The 21,987-nt window shown below is 42.9% G+C and overlaps 4 protein-coding genes across 5 annotated transcripts; 3 read left to right on the forward strand and 1 right to left on the reverse strand.

The window, feature by feature from the left end:
* Positions 1 to 587: 587 nt before the first annotated feature.
* Positions 588 to 9,638, forward strand: LOC142880151 (prostaglandin G/H synthase 1-like). The gene is made up of 11 exons (XM_076013854.1): positions 588 to 748; positions 854 to 940; positions 3,822 to 3,938; positions 4,694 to 4,834; positions 4,926 to 5,069; positions 5,607 to 5,788; positions 6,256 to 6,339; positions 6,414 to 6,660; positions 7,622 to 7,908; positions 8,656 to 8,803; positions 9,052 to 9,638. The coding sequence occupies exons 1-11, from the start codon at positions 742 to 744 to the stop codon at positions 9,408 to 9,410; spliced, it is 1,803 nt and encodes a 600-aa protein (XP_075869969.1). The 5' UTR covers positions 588 to 741; the 3' UTR covers positions 9,411 to 9,638.
* Positions 9,639 to 10,556: 918 nt separating this feature from the next.
* pdcl (phosducin-like) lies at positions 10,557 to 14,888 on the forward strand. 2 transcript variants are annotated; one of them, XM_076013856.1, is made up of 4 exons: positions 10,557 to 10,700; positions 12,146 to 12,333; positions 12,491 to 12,690; positions 13,439 to 14,888. In XM_076013856.1, the coding sequence occupies exons 2-4, from the start codon at positions 12,159 to 12,161 to the stop codon at positions 13,970 to 13,972; spliced, it is 909 nt and encodes a 302-aa protein (XP_075869971.1). In that variant the 5' UTR covers positions 10,557 to 10,700; positions 12,146 to 12,158; the 3' UTR covers positions 13,973 to 14,888. The 2 variants fall into 2 exon arrangements, with proteins under 2 accessions (XP_075869971.1, XP_075869970.1); XM_076013855.1 differs by having other exon boundaries at positions 10,558 to 10,700; positions 12,491 to 12,672; positions 13,415 to 14,880.
* Positions 14,889 to 17,339: 2,451 nt separating this feature from the next.
* On the reverse strand, positions 17,340 to 18,836 carry rpl28 (ribosomal protein L28). The gene is made up of 5 exons (XM_076013859.1): positions 18,807 to 18,836; positions 18,228 to 18,315; positions 17,833 to 17,956; positions 17,604 to 17,722; positions 17,340 to 17,473 (listed from the first exon to the last, which is right to left on the reverse strand). The coding sequence occupies exons 2-5, from the start codon at positions 18,306 to 18,308 to the stop codon at positions 17,384 to 17,386; spliced, it is 414 nt and encodes a 137-aa protein (XP_075869974.1). The 5' UTR covers positions 18,309 to 18,315; positions 18,807 to 18,836; the 3' UTR covers positions 17,340 to 17,383.
* Positions 18,837 to 19,075: 239 nt separating this feature from the next.
* LOC142880153 (uncharacterized) lies at positions 19,076 to 21,526 on the forward strand. Its single transcript, XM_076013857.1, has 6 exons — positions 19,076 to 19,511; positions 19,716 to 19,830; positions 20,079 to 20,191; positions 20,293 to 20,392; positions 20,512 to 20,633; positions 20,955 to 21,526. The coding sequence occupies exons 1-6, from the start codon at positions 19,418 to 19,420 to the stop codon at positions 21,056 to 21,058; spliced, it is 648 nt and encodes a 215-aa protein (XP_075869972.1). The 5' UTR covers positions 19,076 to 19,417; the 3' UTR covers positions 21,059 to 21,526.
* Positions 21,527 to 21,987: the final 461 nt, after the last annotated feature.

Below are 21,987 nucleotides of genomic sequence, written 5' to 3' on the forward strand. Positions count from 1 at the left end.
TTGGCTGCCAAGAATCTGCCCGAACCCGTTGACACCGTATTCTATACTATTTTTTTAAAAATCCTATTATGTTGACAAGGTTGCCATAAACTTTCCTCATACGATGTTTGAAGGAAACAAGCTGACCGAGGAGATGTAATTATATTAAACAACGACATACTGTCAGATTTGTAGGGTCAATGTGTAATCTCCCAGGGAGAAATATCATAAACATATGTAAACATTTGTTTTTCTAAAAATAAATAATTGTTTTATTTGTCAGTAAAATCAACATTACGTACAATAAGAGCAAGCCGATCTGTAAGGGTCTGGCTGTATTGCAACACCAGGTTTCTGCAGTCCCAAACATTGACTTGCTCTGGATTTTGTCCATAACAACTCTACAGTCCATAACAAAAAGAAATGTCAAATTACTTTGGACATCAAAAACATTGATTCATTTTAGGAAACGAGTCTCCATTTTCTTGAAAACATGTTTTTTAAAATATATTTTCTGTGAACATTCCCGACAAACGTGCATGCATGTAGTCGTCCTAGTCAACCAGCAGGGGGCGGTAGTCGACGTCCCAGGATACTAACGTGCAGCTGCGCTGTTGCAGCCAGACGGGAGAACCTGTCGGATCACTCGGCCGCTCTCCGTCCTCTGCCCTCGGACCTTCCACCGAGTCAGGCTTTTTTTTTACCCCTCCGTGTCTTCTCTTAAAAGTTGGAATGACGTTTTCCTGAATCGCGGCTGCTGTAATGAGATGTGAGTACACGAGACTCTCCGCGCGGAGGAGTCTTTCCGCCTTTTTCACCCCCCCTTTGCAACTCTTTCCCAGACGCACAGCTTGATTCCGAACTTTGTGCAAAGCCTCTGCCCTAGGGTCACTTTTGGCTTTTCTCCTGCTCCTGAGACTGCCGTCATGCCGGGGTGACGACGTGGCTGCCTCTGACTCAGGTGGGTGAGAAGCTCCACCTGGACATTGATAATTGGGTTGGCTTTCTGTCTTTATATATTTATGTCTCGTCACTTTCACTGGTCTCGTTGTCACTTTAACTTTGCACACTACCTTATTTTTGTGATGTTATTTGTTGTGCCGGTGTTGTGTTATCTTATTCTCATTTTCTTTTATTTATTGCACATTCTATTTTTATAATTAGTTATTTATTCTGTTGTCTTTTACACTTGGCTGCACCGGGACCGGAGTGTCTATCTATCTATCTATCTATCTATCTATCTATCTACAAGCAAATTTTTGGTTTCCCCTCTGTGATTTTTTTTAAATGTCACCTCTCCAATGTGACTTTCATTTTTCCAACTTGACTCATTGAAGGATAATGTTCAAGAAACGCAAGTCCATCAGGGCAGAGAGATAGAGAGAGGGTGTGTGTGTGTGTGTGTGTGTGTGTGTGTGTGTGTGTGTGTGGTGGTGGTGGTGGTGGTGGGGGGGGGTTCTTTATTTCTGCAGCTTGCTCAGGTCTTCCTCGCACCCCCGTGTGTCAAGTTGTCACTTTAGCCTTTGCAGGGGCCCTCAAAACAAAGACAGGCTGCGGCAGGCTCCTGTAAAAATAACATGGCTGAAACACTTCCCAAAAAACATAACATATTTCGTGGTTGATGGCTTATTTTCCTTGGAAAGAGTGAGCATGAAAGGGATTCATTGTGTGGCTTTTTTTTTTTCTTTTTTTTTTTGTTTGTTTTGGCGGTGCCGTCCTAAAACGCTTAACGTAAAAACCTTAACGTAGCCTAATGTCCAAAAACAGTGACCGACCATCACCAAATTTCCACCTGGATATCTCAAGTCATGCCCACTTCTACTTTGTCAAAAGAAATTGGGAGGAATTTGATTACTGATTTCAGACATGCTATGTTAAGCCTTTCACTATAGTGAGCACCTAGGGAGAGGAAAAGGCTCACCGTTGAACAGCATCCATAAAGCAGGGTTTATCGTTTTGGTGAAAGTGGGCATGACTCGAGATGTCCACGGGAATTTCGGCGAGGGTTGATCAATTTTTACGTGAAGTGTCTTTGAATGTCCCATTTTTTTTTTTCAAACAGACATCAAATGTTATACTAGTCTAGTAGTCCTAACTCTACCCATGCGTGGCTCAAACAATGATTCTGAAAGTGTGATGTTGTAACAAAAAAAAAAAAAAAAAGAGTCCATTTTTTTAAAGTTATGCAGTTCCAGACACTACTTTTCCTGTCGAGCCCGCACTGCCACATACCACATTTTCTGGTGTGAGGCTCACATCTCAGTACTTATCCATCCAATTGTTCTGTCGTTTGCAGTCTGTTTCATGCAAATGTATTCGAAACTGCTGGCAGATGCATTACTAACAGTAGCGTAAGAGATGTTAGTGGATGTTTTTTTTTTTTCATTTCTTTGAACTAAAGTGCACTTTACAGATATTAACAAACACTTAACCAATAATAATAATAATATTATTTTTTAATAATTTATTTATTTATTTATTTTTTCACGGTACCACTCTTGCGTCAGGCCATTCATTGGCTCTCGTTCTTGCCCATGTCCTCTTGCGTGGATAGGTGCAACCAGACACCCTGCCTTGGTGTAGTGTAGACAAAAGCAAGTTTAGCCATCTTCTTCCACCTCCACCGGGGTTTCTGTGTTTTTCCTTTACAGACAGATGCAGATTAGATTGGTGTGTGTGACTGATCTCTGCAGCGGAAGGATGGGGGTGGTATTGGCAGGGAAGGGGGGAGGCATGCCTTTGCATGTCGGGGAATGTGAATTGTTCCCAGCAATGCCTTTTGTGCCCTTCGCGGGTAACTGTAGATTGATTGATCCATTCGAATGCGCATTTGCCACGTGCGTGAATCTTAAGGCAGAGCCTGGTACAGACAATTATTATTTATTTATGTGTCGTCCATGACGTCATGCAAAAGGGATTAAAAGTTGTTCACCTGATCTCAGCGTGTACAAACTCTACGCCAACGGGTCTGTTTCTTGTCTTCCGCCCCCTATTTACCGGCCTTCAGAACAAAGCCTGGCTTATCTAGCTAAAAACCATTGCACCACTCCTTGCTGTTTGAATAGTAAAGGATTTACATTAAATCTCAGCAGTTTGATTCTGTTTCTATTGGGGGTTTGGGGGGGGGGTCTGCGGTCATCTGCGTTAACACCAGAAAATGCGACGCCCTATGACTAACGGATCGCTAACAAACAGAATGTAAGCCAGATAAATCTCTGCAGTTTTTGCAGTTTCGTCAACTTTTGCCACAGTCGTCGTTAGGGCGTCGTCGAGTGTATGACGTCGCTTGCACATCTGTCTCAGGGAGGGAAATGTCACGTGCAGTCAGTTTACCTCAGTTAACCTTTTTCAAGCATATCCTTGTCTTCTTATACAACCTGGAATTTGTATATTTTTGAAAAAGACAGTCTATCACATAGAAACCAAACAGACTGACTATGTGCTTTTTCATTTTCTTTTTACAACATATAAGTCATCCGTAACTGTGGATTTGTCTACAATTGGTGTCAACTATCAGTATATTGTCATAAACAGGGGCGAAACATCCTCCAAAAGCACTCTGTAGTAGATGCACATCTTGATTTATTTGTCTATTTTTGTATCACGTGGAAGTGACTGTGACCGCTACCGTGAGCTCAATCGCAGGCGTCACTTCTCGATACAAGGCGTGCACTTCCAGATAGTGCAGACCGGAGGTGAGGTGATGCAACCGTGTTGTCAGCCAGCCGGCCAGAACTGGAAGTCTTCTGCGATAATTGCAACTGCAAATGTCAGGTTTTTCCCCAGCCGTCTCTTGGGCGGATCTGCCTTTCCCACAGATGTCTTGCTCCTCTTTTCCACAGTGAACCCCTGCTGCTATCTGCCTTGCCAGCACTGGGGAGTGTGCGTGAGATATGGCGAGAGCAGCTACGAGTGTGACTGCACGCGCACCGGCTACTACGGAGAGAACTGCACTGTCCGTGAGTCCCCCAGTGTGTCCTTCATATCCTCCATGGATTTATTGCTTTTGGAGGAATTTGAAATATTCTTTTTGTTCATAAGATGGGAAGGCTTGGATGGTAGTCTGAGGGAAAACAAGAAAACAAAACTTGTTTTGATTAGGAAATAGAGCAGCACCAGACACAGAGATTCCGAGGTTCTTGCCTAGACTCAAATATCAGGGCGAAAAAAAAAAAACAGAAGTGGAGACGTGAGGAGAATGGCTGCCTTCAAACCGCTTGCCTCAATCTCCTCAGTGAGCCATCAGCTCACTCTGCCAAGTCAGCTTCACAGCCACCGGCGACCCTCTGTCACTGTGGTGCCTAATCAAATGTGATGTGTTTGGCTGACAGTTATGCAGTTACATCACTCTCATCAGGCGGCAAAACAATTAGTCATTGTGTAGCCGGTCCAGAGAGAATAATCAAAGGGGAGGAATAGAGTAGCATCCAGCCTGAACTCTCTCTTCTTGGCCTTCTTTGGATTTCTTTTCTGAGTAATCACTCGATACTCTCAATCCTCCCACCTTTTGTGGAGGGGTGATGGAATACATTGAAATTTTACAGCAATAAAAATCTGCCGGCCTCTATTGAAGGCCGGCAAGATAATGAATGAGGCTTTGTAGGTTGAGATCGGAACTATCGGAACTTCCCTGAAAGCTTAGGGCCAAATAGAGATAGAATTGAATTTTCCCGTCTTGACGATCATTTAAAGTTTCGTCTTGTTTTCCCCGCAGCTGAGTTCTGGACCAGGGTGCGTCACTTCTTGAAGCCCAAACCAAATGTTGTGCATTACATTCTCACCCACTTCCACTGGCTGTGGGACATCGTCAACAACACCTTCCTACGAGATGTTCTCATGCGGCTGGTTCTCACAGGTTTGTCAAGTTCAACTTCAAATCCACTGTCACGTATTTACTGTCTCTAATCGGCTATTTTCTTTTTAATATGTCTTTTTTTGCTTGACAGTGAGGTCCAACCTGATTCCCAGCCCGCCGACCTACAACTCAAAATATGGCTACCTCAACTGGGAATCCTACTATAATCTCAGCTACTACACGCGGCTGCTGCCCCCAGTGCCAGAGGACTGTCCCACTCCTCTGGGGGTCAAAGGTTAGGAGGCTTTATATCAATTTTATGATATATATATAATATTTTTATATTCAATATTCTTTCTGATAATAATATTGATGATGTGCCTCCGTCTTCTCAGTGAGTTATTCCCAGGAATAAGAGAAGACCATCCTCTGCATCTTTTACTTGCTGCTGGAAGCTAAAACTGAGCTGGAAGCTTTAAACAGCGGGCTAAATATGCTGTTTCCCAGAGATCTAGAAAGATATTGGTGTTGTCATTTGTACAAAGCAGCTCCACTGGAGTCCAAAAATAATATTTGAACAAGATAAAACATAATAATACGTTCGAGTTTCATCTCGCAGCCCTTTATGTTCTTTCAGCTAAGGCTCGGGTTTCCTGCGCAGCAACTTGTCAGAGGTTTGTTGACCTTGGACGCTTCGCCAGTGCGGCGTGATGCATTAACTCTACCAGGGCTGTTTTGACAGACGCACCGCTACAGTATCGTGACTAGCAGCTGGATGTATCCGAGACACCTTTGACTTGTATGATTTTGTCTTTTTTTTTCTCTCACTCAGGCAAAGCTGGGCTGCCCGACCCTGAGCTGCTGGTGGAGCGGCTGCTGAAGAGAAGGACGTTCAGGCCCGACCCACAGGGCTCCAACCTCATGTTCGCCTTTTTCGCGCAGCACTTCACCCACCAGTTCTTTAAGACCTTCAACCGCATGGGCCTGGGCTTCACTAAGGCTCTCAGTCATGGGGTCAGTCTGTTTGCAGCTTGTAGCCACACGGTTATGTAATTACACTGTTATAAAATGGTAATACTGTTATTGTGTGCCATTTTAAAGGGCTAGTTTGTTGAAAAAACAATGGCCATGCACTTAAAAATTGCTTTAATTAACTGCGCAACACAAATAAATTAATTAACTAACGACAAAAGTTCTAAATAAAGAGTGAATGGATTTGAACTAAGCTTTGTTTGCAAAATAAAGGCTTTGATTTTTGAACAGTAATGAATATGCTTTTGAAATAACATTAATACTTTTGATTTTATGAACTGATTAATTGAATTAAACATTTTGGACTTCTGTTACTTTGAACTTTCTACTGACTGTTTCAATCAAAATCTGAGTCAGCATGAAAACGAATGAACACGCACTAGTGGGCATGATGTAAATTGGATCCCAAGCCATATATTTCTCCTGACTTTTGCTCTCGTGACGCGCAGGTGGATGCAGGACACGTATACGGGGACAACCTGCAACGCCAGCTCCAGCTGCGGCTTCTCAAAGACGGAAAACTCAAGTATCAGGTAAAGAATCGAAGGTTTCATCGATGTTTTTTTCACCACAGAGACGAATCTCACGACTGTTGTCTTCTCAACAGCTGGTCAACGGCGAGATGTACCCTCCCACTGTGGACGAGGTTCCCATCAGGATGAACTACCCACCCTGGATCCCCCCTCAGGACAAGATCGCCATCGGCCACGAGGTGTTCGGACTCCTTCCCGGTTTGGGAATGTACGCCACGCTGTGGCTGCGGGAGCACAACCGAGTGTGCGACGTCCTGAGGGCGGAGCATCCCACCTGGGACGACGAGCAGCTCTTCCAGACCGCGCGACTCATCATCATCGGTGAGAGTGAGCTGGATGTGCACACGCGCAGATAGGTTTTATTTTGAACACCTTGTTCACATTAAATTCACTGAAATTTTTCGGCCAATGAGTCAGTCAAAAAGGGAAGTATTGCAATATTAAAACAAAGTGCACCACCCCTGTAAATGAACAATCGCAGAAAAGCGTTTTTAGCATTTTTGGGGAAAACGGAGGTGAGAAATACCAAAGCAAAGCGTTAGCATGGCAAAAAGCAACACTGACGGTTTTGGAGGTTACACGGCTGCTGGATGCACCATTGCATAAACAGATATGACATTAAAAGTGTTTATTAAATTCTCTGCTGGAGAGACAAACAGGCCTGCCTTCGCAAGGTATCCAGTTATTGCAACTCTTTCATGTTTACATATCTGAAGTCTTAGCTCAGCGCGCTTACACTAAAGCCTTGGGTCTGATTCATTCAGTCAAGATCAACGGTGCTACGAGGTGCAGGTACGCACTTACTCTGACACTGTTGGCTTTCCCTAACCTCAACATTCAGCAGCAACAGCCTGAAATGAAAAATGAATAATTTCAGCCAGTGTGGAGTTCTAAATTTTGAGTAGACTTATATATATACTATATACAGTACAATAGTGATGCAAATGATCGATTATTTCATTAATTGTTAGTTGATTGACCTTATTGATCGATTGATGGACACTGTTATAATGATATTAACTACCTGTGTAAGAAATGTTCAATTAATTGCGACTAATTTACTTTAATCGATTAAATTCTCAATCGACAATTAATCGATAATCGAATCAAATGCATGAAATTCTGTTTAACGTTAAGGCTTTCTAGTTCATTGGCCCCCTACTGGCCAATTTCTGCAGGTGCCACTGTTGTCTTAAAGTTTGAAAATGTGCTATTCTGCTCGTCTCTCTCTCTCTCTATCTACCTATCTGTCTATCTCTCTATCTCTCTTTCTCTCTCTCAGGTGAGACCATCAAAATAGTGATCGAGGAGTACGTGCAGCACCTCAGCGGCTACATGCTGCAGCTGAAGTTCGACCCCACCCTGCTCTTCAATTCCCACTTCCAGTACGGGAACCGCATCGCTCTGGAGTTCAGCCACCTCTACCACTGGCACCCGCTCATGCCCGACAGCTTCGTCATCGACGGAGACGAGCTGTCGTACAAGCAGTTCCTCTACAACACCTCCGTCCTCACGCACTACGGCATCGAGAAGATTGTGGCCTCCTTCTCCAGGCAGGTCGCTGGCCAGGTAGCAAACCAAAGACAATCATGTCGTCCGAAACTAACATTTGGTGAAGTAGTTATGTCTCATGTCTGATGTACCTGGAAAGGATATTTGACCTGGTGACCTAATCGTACCTGCCCTGTTAAGCCCTGGCATTCTGAAAAGGTGCCCAGTCGGGGCGATAAGGTTCTTTCTTTCTTTAGTCGTGGCTGAGATTGCAAGGATGAGATTTGATCCGTGTGAAGCATTGACGTTGGCCAGAACCCAAGAAAATCCTTTCGCAAGCAGGGACGCTTCAAAACCAGTCTGCTAACTTTCAGTAGCCAGTCCACACATATTAGTTTAGAACAGAATACAATAGAATAGAATAGACCTTAAACTCCCATGGGAAAGTTGCACCTTACAGCTGCAGGAACAATAGATCAAAATATGGGAATGAAATAGTAAATTATAAGATTTAAAAAATTTTAAAAAATATATATTAAGAAGAATATAGACAATGTTCACAGAACTGGCTGACCAGCATCTACTATGTACATACTATGTGCTTGACTGCTTAGCTGTGATTGAGAAATATGACTCAGCAGGCAGCAAGAACAGGGATTTCAACACAGAGAACTATTTTCACTCATATACATTCATTTACAGCAATACACGCAAATCAGATCTCATCCACAATGGGTGTCCAGCGCTGGCGGAAATTAGAATATGAGGGAACAACTTCAGAACTGTCTCCAGGACACTGTAATCCCCCCCCCCCCCCTCCCGCAGATCAACGGCGGCCACAACATACCCGCGCAGGTGACCAACGTCGCTGTGAGGACCATAAAGGAGGGACGTGAGCTCCGTGTGCAGCCCTACAATGAGTACAGGAAGCGCTTCAACCTCAAGCCCTACGCCTCGTTCAGGGAATTCACCGGTGAGACGACAGCCTTCGAACACCAGTGATATCCACTTTTAACACGTCCATGACGAGAACCCGAACAGACATGCTTGCCTTAAAAGGCACCGTTCCATTTAGGCTCTTCTTTCCTTTATGGTTTTACAACGTCTCCCGTTTGTTAAAAGAAGTCTCCGGTCACAGCAAAACGTGTGATAAATAATGCACATTGTTAGATTTATATATATTCGCTAAACTGTACTTTAATTGCGGTCACCATTTTGCAGACAACGAAGAAATCGCCCGGGAACTGGAAGAGTTCTACGGTGACATCGACGCTGTTGAATTTTACCCCGGCCTCATGCTGGAGAGAGCGAGACCGGGTGCCATATTTGGAGAGAGCATCGTCGAGATGGGAGCCCCATTTTCACTGAAGGGCCTCTTAGGAAACCCCATTTGTTCCCCCGAGTACTGGAAGCCCAGCACATTCGGAGGCCAAGTCGGGTTTGACATGGTGAACTCGGCCACTCTCAAGAAACTCGTCTGTTTAAATGTTAAGACGTGCCCTTACGTGGCCTTTCGAATTCCGCACGGGGAGAAGTCACACCGACGCGACGGCAGCAAAGCAAGGACGGACGAGCTATGACCCTCAGCAGGCGCCAGTGTTTAACATCCCAAAATGAAGATAGAAACTGGGGCTGTTGTTACGCGTTTGAGTGTTTTAAATGTTTGTGTAGATGACATCCATCCAGTTAAGTCTGTCTAAGTACTGCCGGAAAATTACACCCTCAGACTTGGAAGGAAAATCATTTATTTTTATCTGCCCAGTTTGTCTCACGGTCGAATGAACAAATAGGAAATTTGATTCTTTTAATGCAGCGTGCCAAGCGGTTTTTATTCACCAGTATGTGAATGATCAACAATGTTGTCACCAGATCGTTTTCCAAATGACATCATCAATTTCTCGTAGATATTAGAATTCAAAATTCATGATGAATCATTTCAGTTGGTCGTGATTAAATTCTTTGTGTTCACAGTGCTGTGTGCTCATTCATTTCTCAGGCTCAGATTTTTATTAGGAGCTACAGAAAAGTAAATATTTACTTTATTTTTATTTAATAAATTGTGACCAAAGAGCAGTTAGCAATACTAACAATACTCTCCCAAATCAAATCATTTACAAATGTCGTTTTCAAAGGAGGAAATGAAGTAATAACAAGGAAGGAAATTCATGAGTCAGATTCGCTAGCGTCAGAATCTTTAACAACACCCCCATCTAGTGGTGGAGGATGACATTCTTCTTGAAATCTAGAAACTTGACGTCAGACAAATACAACCATCCAAACGAATATTTATTTTGATTTGCCATCTCCTTTATTAAGGATAATGTTGTCTTGTACTGTGTTTTAAGTACATTTTACACCACCATTTTTCAGTTTTTTTTATTCCTCTATGGAACGACAGTGCAGAATTTAGATTTTATTTAGATTTTTATTTATTTATTTATTTAACTGCAATAACAAAGATACCTTAAATAGGACAAGGCACATCTTCATCCATCTAAATAATTCATTGCTTTTTACGTCAGAGGGATAAGCCCGTGGTATCGTGCTGCCTTCAAGTGCTCTTGAAAAGTATGCATTAATCGCCAACAATTTCGTCCAAAGCTGTTCTCTAAACCTTTAAAATTCGTGTTCGCAATCCGAGAGACAAAAATGAAAACTCAAATAACAAATAACTTCTGTGTAGGAAAAATTGGGTCGAGTTCGTAGTATAACTTGAGAGTCATAAACGAAAGATGTCTAGATAGCTATTTAGATCGCATATTTACGACGGCAACGAAGGCATCACTGGGCTGGGTGGTTTGTTCCAGTTTAACCAGGAGCAGTGGAAGCAGCATCTGTACATTACCACTGTTAGTTGGCCATAAATCCAGGTAAGATCGAAATGGTACATCCGTTGCCTCTTCCTTTTTTCTTTTTCTTTTTTTTTAAGTCGGCGTATGTAAGCTGTTGAAACTCAAACGCAATATTTGCTCTGTTAACGCCCGTCTCTCCTTGATTGTCAACGTAAGCTAGTTGTGGAGGCGATAGCTAATGTAGCTATTGTTAGCATCACTGCTTTGGCCCTGGTCGTGCTTAATAAAACGGCAAACTGGATAGTCATTAGACTATTTTTCTCTCATATTTAGACCCTATGGTTTATTAGAATGCATGCCAAAAGATTCGTTAACACGTTCGACCATTATCGTGAACTTCTCAAGCTGTCAAACAGACTGAACACCCTCGACTCCGTTCTTCCGTGGTCTAAACCTTTACACTTCCTGTTCCCTGTCTCTTATATTTGAATGTCAAATATAGTGGATTGTTCGTGTTTTGTTTCGCAATCAATACACGGCTAGCTGCACACTTATTAAACCATTGTTTTTTACCTCTCCATCCGACTAAATTGAGATAGTTTAATGAATGTCGCTCTGCTTGTCACTCAGGAAAGGACAGTTAAGCTAGCGACATATTTTACCAATATTATTCGGCTACGAGTCAAAGTGAGACTAGAATCGTGAGTGTGTGTAGTTGCTGTGTAGACTCTAATGGTCAGTCAGTGATGGACTCTTTTTTGCTAGTGGTGGATTAAGCTCATGTAACATATTCCCCCCCCCTACTGCTCGCTGTGTTGTTGCTCGGGTCCTGCTCAGTCACCAGGCTAATTGGATAGCAGTTATCCTCTTTTCTGTCGACCCTGGGCCGAGTAGTTGATAAGAATACACGGTACAAGCTTGCAAACCATGCTGACTGTCACTGACTTGTCTCGAGGCAAAACTGACCGCTAAATCTTCGTTTTTTGGGGGGGAACTTCTGCACATCAAAATGTTATTGTCGTGTGTAGCGGACTGGAGTGGGGTTGGCTGTCCATGTTGCAGTCGCCATTACTTTTACCTCCTAATCCGAAGCGTTATGATGGATGTCGCCCTGGTTGTCACCCCATCTGGGCCAACAAGTGAAGCTTAGTCACGGCTCAGTGCTTCATTAAAGGAAATTTGGTTCATATTGACGCCCTCCCTTAAGCTAGGTTTAGTGTAGATGTCCTATTTTCTGTCGTTGTTTTCCCCCCAATGGGCTTAGAAGGCTGTCAGCGTCCATCAGCACGCTCCAGTGACTCTATAAGGTGCCTCAGTCTTCAAGATGAAGCGGATGTATTGTGTTTGTTGTGATCTGTCAGCGCACAACTGTGCATATTATTGGACCAAAATCCAACCGGATTTGACTGCAGTGTTTTTATTTTGTTTTTGTTGTTCTACAAAGACTATGCTAACATTACGATGCATTAGAATAGCACCTCCACAAAGTTGTCTTACTAAGTTGCATCGCCTACTTCTAACAGGCAAACGGTTGCCATGACGACTCTGGATGACAAGATCCTCGGGGAGAAGCTGCAGTACTACTGCAGCAGCAGCGAGGACGAGGGCAGCGACAATGAGGACGGGGAAGGAGAAAGCAAGACCATCCGGGACGCTACCGCCAGCGAGCCTGAGATTTACCAGAGCACAGATGGAAGCGCTGTCAACACAGGTGATGATAGAACACACACACACACACACACACACACACACCCACACCTTGGTGTGAAAGACGGAGATGCGCGGTGGCATGTGTCGGTTAAATTCAAGGGACTGCAGAAATATTCCAAGTCACAACACAACAAACAATGCCGGTTTATCTTTCGCAGGACCGAAAGGCGTCATTAACGACTTCAGGAAGTACAAGCAGATGAAGGTGGAGCAGAAGCAGGAGCAGAAGAGGGAGATGGAGCGGTTGATCAAGAAGCTCTCCATGACCTGCCGCTCGGACCTCGACCTGGAGAAGGACGAGGAGAAGAAGAAGCAGCTTCAGGAAAAAATCAAAGACAAGGTGCGCCTGCAAACACACGTCAGGCGCAAAAGATCCTTTCAATCAAAGAAAACAAGCCAATCGTAGTTTAATCGTTGTCAAGTCCACTTCTATTTCCCTCCAAAGACAACTCAATTTAGGTTTCCAAACTTTTATTTTCTTTTAGTTGGTTGGTTGGTCTTCCACAACAGGTTGTGAACCTTTAAAGACAGAAAAAAAAGTTAACTCCTCAAACACAAAACCAAAGTTGGCACATTAAACATTTTACTTTAATCAATTCATTAAGCCTTTTAAATTAAATAAAGAATAATCACATTTTTAGAAAGTGTCCACATTTTAAGCTTTTTAAATGAGTAAAGAATAATCAACAGTTTAGTTAACATTTAACAGAATATATATCCTAATATATTCTATATTTTTACTTAATCTAAACTAAAAATGAAATATGTTAATTCAACCTCATTCCTCATTTGAAAAAACAAACAAAACAACAATCAGGACCCAGTCCTTCCCAGGTGCTCTAAATCAGTGATGATCAGGCGTCAAGCACCTCCTTGCTGCTGCACTCTGGGAAGTGTAGTATTCCTGAGATTCTGAAATTCAGCTCAACAGTAGTAATAATAGTGATAGAATTTTCTTTTCTTTTTTTTTTTAAATGTTCAGTGTACTAAAAAAAATATTTTTGCATGTGGACAGAAATAAAGAAAAGCCCATGTATACATGCGAACATGACCGAAACGTCCAACGTTTCTCCTCTGTCCAGCTGGCCATCCAAGACGAGGACGAGGACGACGACGACGACGAAGCCTTCCTGCAGCAGTACCGCATGCAGCGCATGGAGGAGATGAAGCGCCACCACTACACCGTCAAACGCTTCGCGCAGGTCTTCGAGCTCAACGACGGCCAGGACTTCCTGGACGCGCTGGACAAGGAGGACCGGCACACGATCGTGATCATCCACATCTACGAGCCGGACGTGCCGGGCTGCGAGGCCATGAGGGGCAGCCTGCTGTGCCTCGCGCAGGAGTACACGCGCATCAAGTTCTGCAGCGTGCGCAGCTCGTGCATCAGCACCAGCGAGCTGTTCCGGGACAGCGCCCTGCCCGCGCTGCTCGTCTACCAGGGCGGGGACATGGTGGGCAACTTTGTGCGGCTGACCGACCAGCTCGGCGACGACTTCTTCGCCGTGGACGTGGAGGTGCTGCTGCAGGAGCACGGCCTGCTCACCGACAAGATCCCCCACCTCGGCAAGCAGGTGGTCCGCAACGGAACCATCATACAGACGGTGCTGAGCGACGACTCCGACCTGGACATCGACTAGGAGCCGTAACCGCGCATCCGAAGCTTGTAAAAAAAAAAAGCAACAACAACACATGTACAGTCTGCATGGACGTGTAAGAGGACCTTTTTTGTAGCGACGGTGGACCGGGGGAGGAGCCTAAGCTTTAGTCACGGCGCAACGTACGACGAGCTTGAAGCCAAATGCGAGGTTCACACATAGTACGAGGGGGTTTTGTCAAATCATTCCTTGATCAGCATAAGTTATATTTCTCAGTGCAGGACGGTGCAGGTGTTAGTTTTAATGTTTTGTTGCAACTATGGTTGTTATCTATTTATTCAGTGTTGTAAAAGATATTTTGATGTTTTTGTTTCACTCGTTCTGATTGACTCCAGAGTTCATACAGGCTCTGGAGTTGATTTTATATATTTTTTTTGTATGTGTGTGGTACCATTTTAAAATAGTGGGATAAAATAAACACGTTTGGACCGAACGCGTCTCTTGTCGTTTGGCTTGTCTGTCAACCAAGACGAGCGTGACGCAATGAATTAGAGTCCATTTAGTTTAGCGTTTAGAGATCTCGTCTCATCTAATGGTAAAGAATTTTGCAAATAAATAAATGCTTGTATATTTCATAATGTACAGTGTTTTATCTGCTAGTTGCCAATTTGCTTTCGGGAAGAAAAAAAACAACTAAACATTCAAATTCCTCAGACAAAGGTGTTTTTCATTCAGCTTTTTATTGCTCAAACATGTCACTGCTTGTGTTGCTAATCCACGCAGTGGGCTCACGCCACACTTATTTTCAATGCCAGTTCTTATAAATTCCTTCTTCTGGGGAGTTCTTGGGATCCCGGTGAAATTGCAAATTGCTCATCAGCACTGTGGGACATTTTGTTTGAGGCAGAAAATGCTCTACTTTGAAGCAGAAAAACAAATTTGTTTCCAACAAACTGATATCTAAAGACTTCATTTTCGGAATTCTCATTGCGGCTTCTACATCCCTTTGAAAGCCAATAAAAACTACATACTGAGCCTTTAAATTGCCACTCCGTGTCCACTCATCCTAAATTCTATCCATTTATCAGATGCACAAACTGTCACAGACAACTGTGGCCACAGCAGAGGTTCTTGCTTTTCAAACACAGGTGTTGTGGATGTTTACTCTTAATTATGAACCAGCTGCAGCTGTGCTTGAGACAACTTGCCTGCTGTGAAGTCAAGCTCAAGTTGGCCTTTATGCATCAAAAAATAAATATGGTTAGTTACTGAAGACATTGCTTTGGGTGACTAAGAAAAAAAAAAAAAGACTTGTCCTCATGGCCACAGTAAAAGCAATGAAAGCTTTAAACTACAGCTTTAACCTACAGCGACACGGCCTCCTCTGCGCCGCTGATCCGGCAGCATCGACAAGCCTGTTTCCGGTTCAGTGCTCTCCCTGAAGGTAATTCGCTGCAGCACAGCTTGGGTCAACTTACTCGATCCTGGCCAGCAGTCGGACTGAACAGGAGCCGGAAAAGAAGAAAAGAAAATTACAATGCAGTGGTTTGTTATATTTGCACTGGTGCAAGTGAGCCTTTAGCTAATGCAGGACTAAAAAAAAAAAAAAAAAAAAGGCTATATCCACGGCAGTGAAAGATGTGTGAAGTGCATCAGCGCCCTCGTATCCTACAGACGGCGCATCAGCAGCAGGATGAGGACGGGCAGCAGCAGCAGCAATAGCAGTGGGACAGCAGTTCCCTGGTGGAGGGATGTTGCAGAGTTGTGTTCACAAAAAGTTTGCTCCAGGAGCAGATGGGTCTCCGCACTGATTCCTGCCAGAAGAGAAAAATCAGGTCATAACGGCTCAGTCTTTTTTCAAAACTTTCTAAATCTATATTTTTTCAAAGCCAAACTAAAATCCCCTCCTGTGTTCATTGTGGTCCACGAGGGACGTGACCTCCAGGAGGGTCGATGCAAATTAACAAATGGCCTCCGCACCCTTAATGCACTCTTTCCATTAGGAGCCTCTGGGTTTTGTTAATGAGCCAACGTGTCCGAAGAGTGATACACACCGTGTGCCGACCACTCGTCCCACAGATGCTGCACGCTCTCGTCGTGATGCTCGTGATGCTCGTGGTGCTCGTGGTGGTCCGGTTCTGTCAGAACACACCGAAAAGCTTATTCAAACAGTGAAGGTTGTTGCACATGTGCATTCAAATAAATACATACCAGAAAAGCATAGTTAAGTGATAGTAACACAAACAGGAAATTAGTTCTAGTGAAAAACTTTGCTTTGCCTCACACAACAAATTTCTAGAGCTTGTTTCTTATTATCATACACTTTTAGCTTGTGATTAGTATTTGTGAGTTCAACAACATATGCTCTAACTGCACCAATAAAAGCTGTGCAACCCTACGACTTGAGAGTTAGGAAATTGGTTGACATTTAAAGAGAAGTGTCCAAATATACAAATGTTTTGTATAGTCCAAATTTAAATATCTGTTTAACAACTCTTAAGGAGCTCAATGAATATATCTAAATAATTCTTAGAACATTATGACATCCATGTACAATCATAGCTGTTGCATTGATTATTTAATTGGCTGCATACTACATAACCGAGTACCATTTGCGTGGTGCCACAGCATCCGTTTGAGCTCCTTCAGGGCATTGGTCAGGTTCTCCAGCTGGTCGTGAAGGTGGATGTTTTCCTCGATCAGAGCATGGATGGTATCCTGAAGCTCAAAGTTCAACGTCGGCAGGACCAGCAGGACGAGGGGCGCCAAGAATAGCAGCGGCTTCGGTCCCCTCATGGCGGCCTTGGTTCCGGGGACAAAAATCACATCTTCGGACGGTGGTGCCTCTCGTAGGGGAAAGTGAATCCCATTCAAAGAGAAAAGTTTGTTTCACTGCAGGACTGCGCGGTGCTCGATGCTTTGTCTGCAGAGGGGAGGTGACAACGGTCTCTTTCCAAGGCCACGGGTGGAAAGCCGCCGCAGGGCTGCTTTAAAATCCATCCATCGCTTCCACACCAGCGACCACAATCGCCAAAGCAGCCGCATGCTTCTGTATGATCCACTTGAAATATTCCAAATGTTTATACACCATTCAAACTTTAAGTTAAAATTGAATAATAAATGATCAAAGTAGAATATAAGTGAGCCATTGAAAACTGTAGATATGATTCAGAACTTTTTAAAAACTGGTTGTCAACTGTCACGTGAAGGATGGACGTCAGGCCATTGTTCTAAAGCATTACTGAAAAAAAAATCTCCAAGCAGTCACGAGTTTCACAATATCCCAAAAACTGATTAAATTATTACCACCAAATACGGAATTGCTCTTGAACAACGTTGTTCAATCGCCCGTAAGTTCCAGCAGTCACAAAAAACACATAAGACACATTATGAAACAGACAGTTGAGGGTTTTTTTTCTCCAAACATGAACATTTTATTGATTAATCATGTGTTTATGCTGTCTTGGCAGCCCTGGTGCGCTTCTTCTTGACCACAACAGGCTTCTGGCTCTTCAGAATAGCGCTGGCACGACGCAGGGCAGCCTGGGAACACAAATACAGACAACGGTGAAATACAGCTACATATAAAAAATCAATTCACTTGAAACAACAGACAATTTTTCTTAGATCTTAATGTTGTAAAAAAAAATTTAAAATCTGAAGCTGAGCTCACCATGCGCAGGTCCTTCCTGTACTTGTTCTTCCTGATAATGTGTCTCACGCTGTTGAGGGTGGCACGAGAGTTCTTGTTGATGGTGATCTTCTCATAAGAGGAGACGGGTTTGTTCTGACCTGTGCAACGTTAAAAAGGTTTCAGCGACTCGGCTCTTGATGTCAACACGCCACTGAGGAACTTTAAAAAAAAAAAAAAATAATAATAATGCCAACAAATGATAGACTACCTCTGCGCTTCTTCAGCACGACCACGACTCCCTTGCCATCGGCTGCCGGCTGCACACCGACGGTCTTCTTGTGCACCAAACCATTGAAGCGGAAAGAGTTCCTTGCCTTCAGGTTGTTGGGTTCCTGTAAGACGAGTGGATTAAAATGAAACGAACACAGTCGGGGAGTCACAGTCGTAAAAACTTTAATTCATAAATTATTCTAGCATGGTAAAAGCTCAGGGGTCAACGCTAATGCAATCAACTAAACGGTATCAAATAGTGAATTCTGTCTCTGCCCAGTCCGACAAAATATCATTCCAGTGATATTTAGTAGGGTGAGATGTCACAATGTAACCAGCATTTCATGTTTAACCAAATTCGAACGTCGTTCGGCCTGGTAAACAGTTACTTACGGTGCTGTATGTCTGTCCGTTCCTCTTGAGGAGGAAGCTGGAGCAGTTCCTGATGACCATCCACTGCAAATGGGACGACATGATGAACCTGCAAAGGAAGGACACGTGTGAGGGAAAAAAACCCGACAATTCAATAACTTAGACAGGCGTCATTTGAGTGACAGGCGTAATTTAATTCCTTAGCATATAGGTTTAGCCAAAGCAGTCTACGTGGATCTTCCTTGCTAACGACCGTGGCCAACACTAAAGTAACATTTCCGCCACGGTACTGAGGTTTGATACCAGATGGTACTTAAGTATTTCAAACGCAACAATCGTACGGCGTGAAGCACACTGTGCTAACGTTAGCTTCACTGCTCACTACATGGGACCGACGCGGCACGGCCAGGCCGAAAGGCTGAGCTGGGAGCTCAGATATCTCTGCTTCTACACTTCGAACAGACGTTTTTAAGAACACAATGTGTGCAGAATAACACCACGGGGACACAATTTCACTTTATGAGACTCCAATCGAAACGAAGAACACCAAAATATAACACTTTTACCCCTAGCAGTTAGCAGGCGAGGCCACCACGTTACCTTTTAGCGGAGGAAAAGGACTGGAGAAGGCGGAAACCGCTTTACGGGTCTTTTGTCACATATCATTGCGCCATACAAATACGTTCCGGCAAACATTTCTCTTTAAATCTACATGTCAGCAAATCATAAATACATGGAATTGATATGGAATATTTTTTAAAAGATGAATATACCATCAAAAACCATTGAATTTATAATAATTTGAGTGTGATGTTAGGGGACCTACTTTACGGTGCGCCGCGGAGTAACACGTTCTCGTTGAAGTATGTGGCGACGAGCAATGGCGTCACTAGCATGCGACTCGTGTTTACAGACTGCCGTCAAACGGTTCCAAATAGCAGATACATCACTCTCAACGGGGTTTATTTTTTATTCTTAATATTTGGTGACGTTGAGGACGAGCACGGAATCAATAGTACGACCACAATTTATAAACCGTCTTTTGAATAATTAGATATACCACATCTATTTGATACATATTTTCTACTTTATATCGAAATTTCATTGAGGGTTGTGTACTAGTATGCCAGCAATCAGTCACTTGTTTTAGAAAATAAAATTAGCATGTTGCAGCAAAGTACCTGAAAGCATTTTGTTATTGTGAGTCAAAAATGGATGAACATGAAGAGGATTTGGAGACACTTGGGGAGCAGCTGTACACTGCGATTTACTCTAAACACAAGGAGGACGCTGGGAAACTCACAGGTGAGGAGACTTGCCTCATCACTGTACAATGAGGCAAGTTAGCTTGAGAACCAAAGGGTTGCTATGCTACCTTTTATGGATGTACATTGAATGTAAAAATGTTCATGGTTTTAGTTCGGTTTTGTTGTGGATTTTTAAATTTTCAAGTTTCAGAGTGTGTGTTTCTTTTTTTGTTTGTTTTTTGTCCTAACACTTGTGTCTTAGGTATGTTGCTTGAGCTGCCCGTTCCTGTCATAACCCGGATACTGCAGGATGAAGCTGTTCTCACTGCAGCTGTGGATAAAGCATTCGGGGCCCTGCAGGTGGCACAAGAGTCCAGGTTCTGCAACACCCACCTGTTATCAAGACTGATGAGTTTGTCCCAGCATCACTAACAAGCTAGTCTTTTCAGTTTCTCTGAGGCAAATATACAACCTGGGCGATGAGTATTGCATGCATCAGAAATTGTATTGTCTAATCAGCCTTAGCAGGTTTTTGCTGGTGTACGATTTCTAAAACAATAAGCCGTGAAATGCATAATCATTGGCCATAGGTTCATAAGCCATGCCACCTCCACTCTGTCTCCAGCAAAGAGCCATGTAAGGATGAGGATGATGCGTCTGCGTCCTCGGACTCTCTGGGGGAGCAGCTGTTTGACTTGGTGGACGTGTACAACACTGGCCACTCTCAGAAAATCACAGGTAGGAGCTCTTAAATGAATCAGTGTTGTTTAGAGATGCCAGTGAGGAAATGACATCATGTCAGCTGATCTGATTGATGACAGAAGGCTTTTCTTGAACAGGGATGCTGTTGGAGCAACATAAAGAGGCTGTTTTGAACCTTCTGTCTAATCCCAAACTCCTTGAAGAGAAGGTGAACTTCGCCCTGAAGACACTGCAGGAGTATGTGATTTATTGATGCTTTCTGAGTGCAACTATGAAAAGAAAATGAATTGAACAGAAAAAGAAAACATTTATTGCAACACCACAGGTAAATCCTTCTTTGTGCTGTTTTGTTCCAGGCAGGCCGTGGAGGAAACCGATGCCAGTGACTCATCAGATGCTGATGACAAGGAGCGGCTGGGAGACAAGCTCTTCTCACTGGTGGAGAAACTGGATCCACTTCGAGCAAATGATATTACAGGTGCAGTGATACATTTGTGACTTTGTCCACGCATACTAGGGTTCTTTAAAACTATTTATTTTGAAACACGGAGAGTCGCTTTCTTGCAGAACTACGACACCTAGCGGTGAAATGTTGTCCCGCTCCTTTATAAACAATGACACTATTTTGGTATTACTATTTTTGCCAGTTATTAACTATTGGTTTGAGCTGAGGTTGCTTAAAAATATCTCAGACAAAATATTGTCATTCTTAGGGAGTGGAAAAAAAGTACGAAACAAGAGAATGACTGCATGAACATCGTAAATGTGCTTACGATCACCATTGTGCATATTTGTATAGGAATGCTGCTGGAGATGGACTCAGCCGCTCTGCAGCAGCTGCTCTGTGACCAGTCAACGCTGGCCAAGGCTGTTCAGAAAGCACAAGCAGCGCTGGACAATTGAAGCCTTTCTGATCAAACGCCGCAGGGTAAAACAAGTCACACTACCAGATATTGTGTAGAGTGAATTACTGTACATGCGGGAATTTCTAGAATGTCATCCGAAAGGGAAGGGTTGACATGTCACCCCATGAGGATCAAAAAAGAAAAAAGATTCTTTGCTTATAAGCTGCAGTTTATCTTGTTTTAAAGAGATTAATACATTGAAATAAAATTAATATAATTATCAAAATAAACCTCAACTAGATAAAAGCACAGTTATTTAGATTTGGCCAGTATTATGTCACATTTGACAACTGGATTTTAAAAAGGTGCCATCGTGTTATGTGGCACTTTGAATATGCTGTTTCCTGCTGTATCTAAAGTTATTTGGTAAGATGTTTTTGCTAACAAGAAAAATAATTCTGTCTTCCTACTTATTTATGATAATCCATATTTGATATGTTTTTATTAAAGGTTCCATGTTATACCAGTTTTTCAATATTCATTTTTCATTGCAGTCTCCACTGGAGCGGACTAACAATAATAAAACAGAACAAAACCAAGCACACTATGGAATGTAGAAACACTATAATATAATAAGGGGCTTTTCACTACTAGAGAAAAATGTGTAATTTTACAAGCTGCAATTCCTTCCAACATTGTGTACTTTTATAACATCTCCATGAATATATTGTTTCTATATCAAGCTTTTTACACGATATCTAAATTCAAAATTGTCACTTTCCTCACACCCCAGTTAACTAACTTTAAATGTTGGTTAAAAAAAAAAGGTAAAGTTAGTTTTTTCTAACCCCTAAATTCTTTCATAAACAAAGACAACAGAGATCTTTTGTTAGTGCTACGGAGCGCAGAAAATAACTTTATTACTTTTAGTTTACATTTGTCGTATTTACCATTTCATTTCAAGAATTTTACAGAAGAAATGCTAAA

The sequence above is a fragment of the Nelusetta ayraudi genome, unplaced genomic scaffold, assembly GCF_046127955.1.
Source record: "Nelusetta ayraudi isolate G7.1 ecotype Tasmania unplaced genomic scaffold, CSIRO-AGI_Nayr_v1 ptg000160l, whole genome shotgun sequence".
NCBI lineage: Eukaryota > Metazoa > Chordata > Actinopteri > Tetraodontiformes > Monacanthidae > Nelusetta > Nelusetta ayraudi.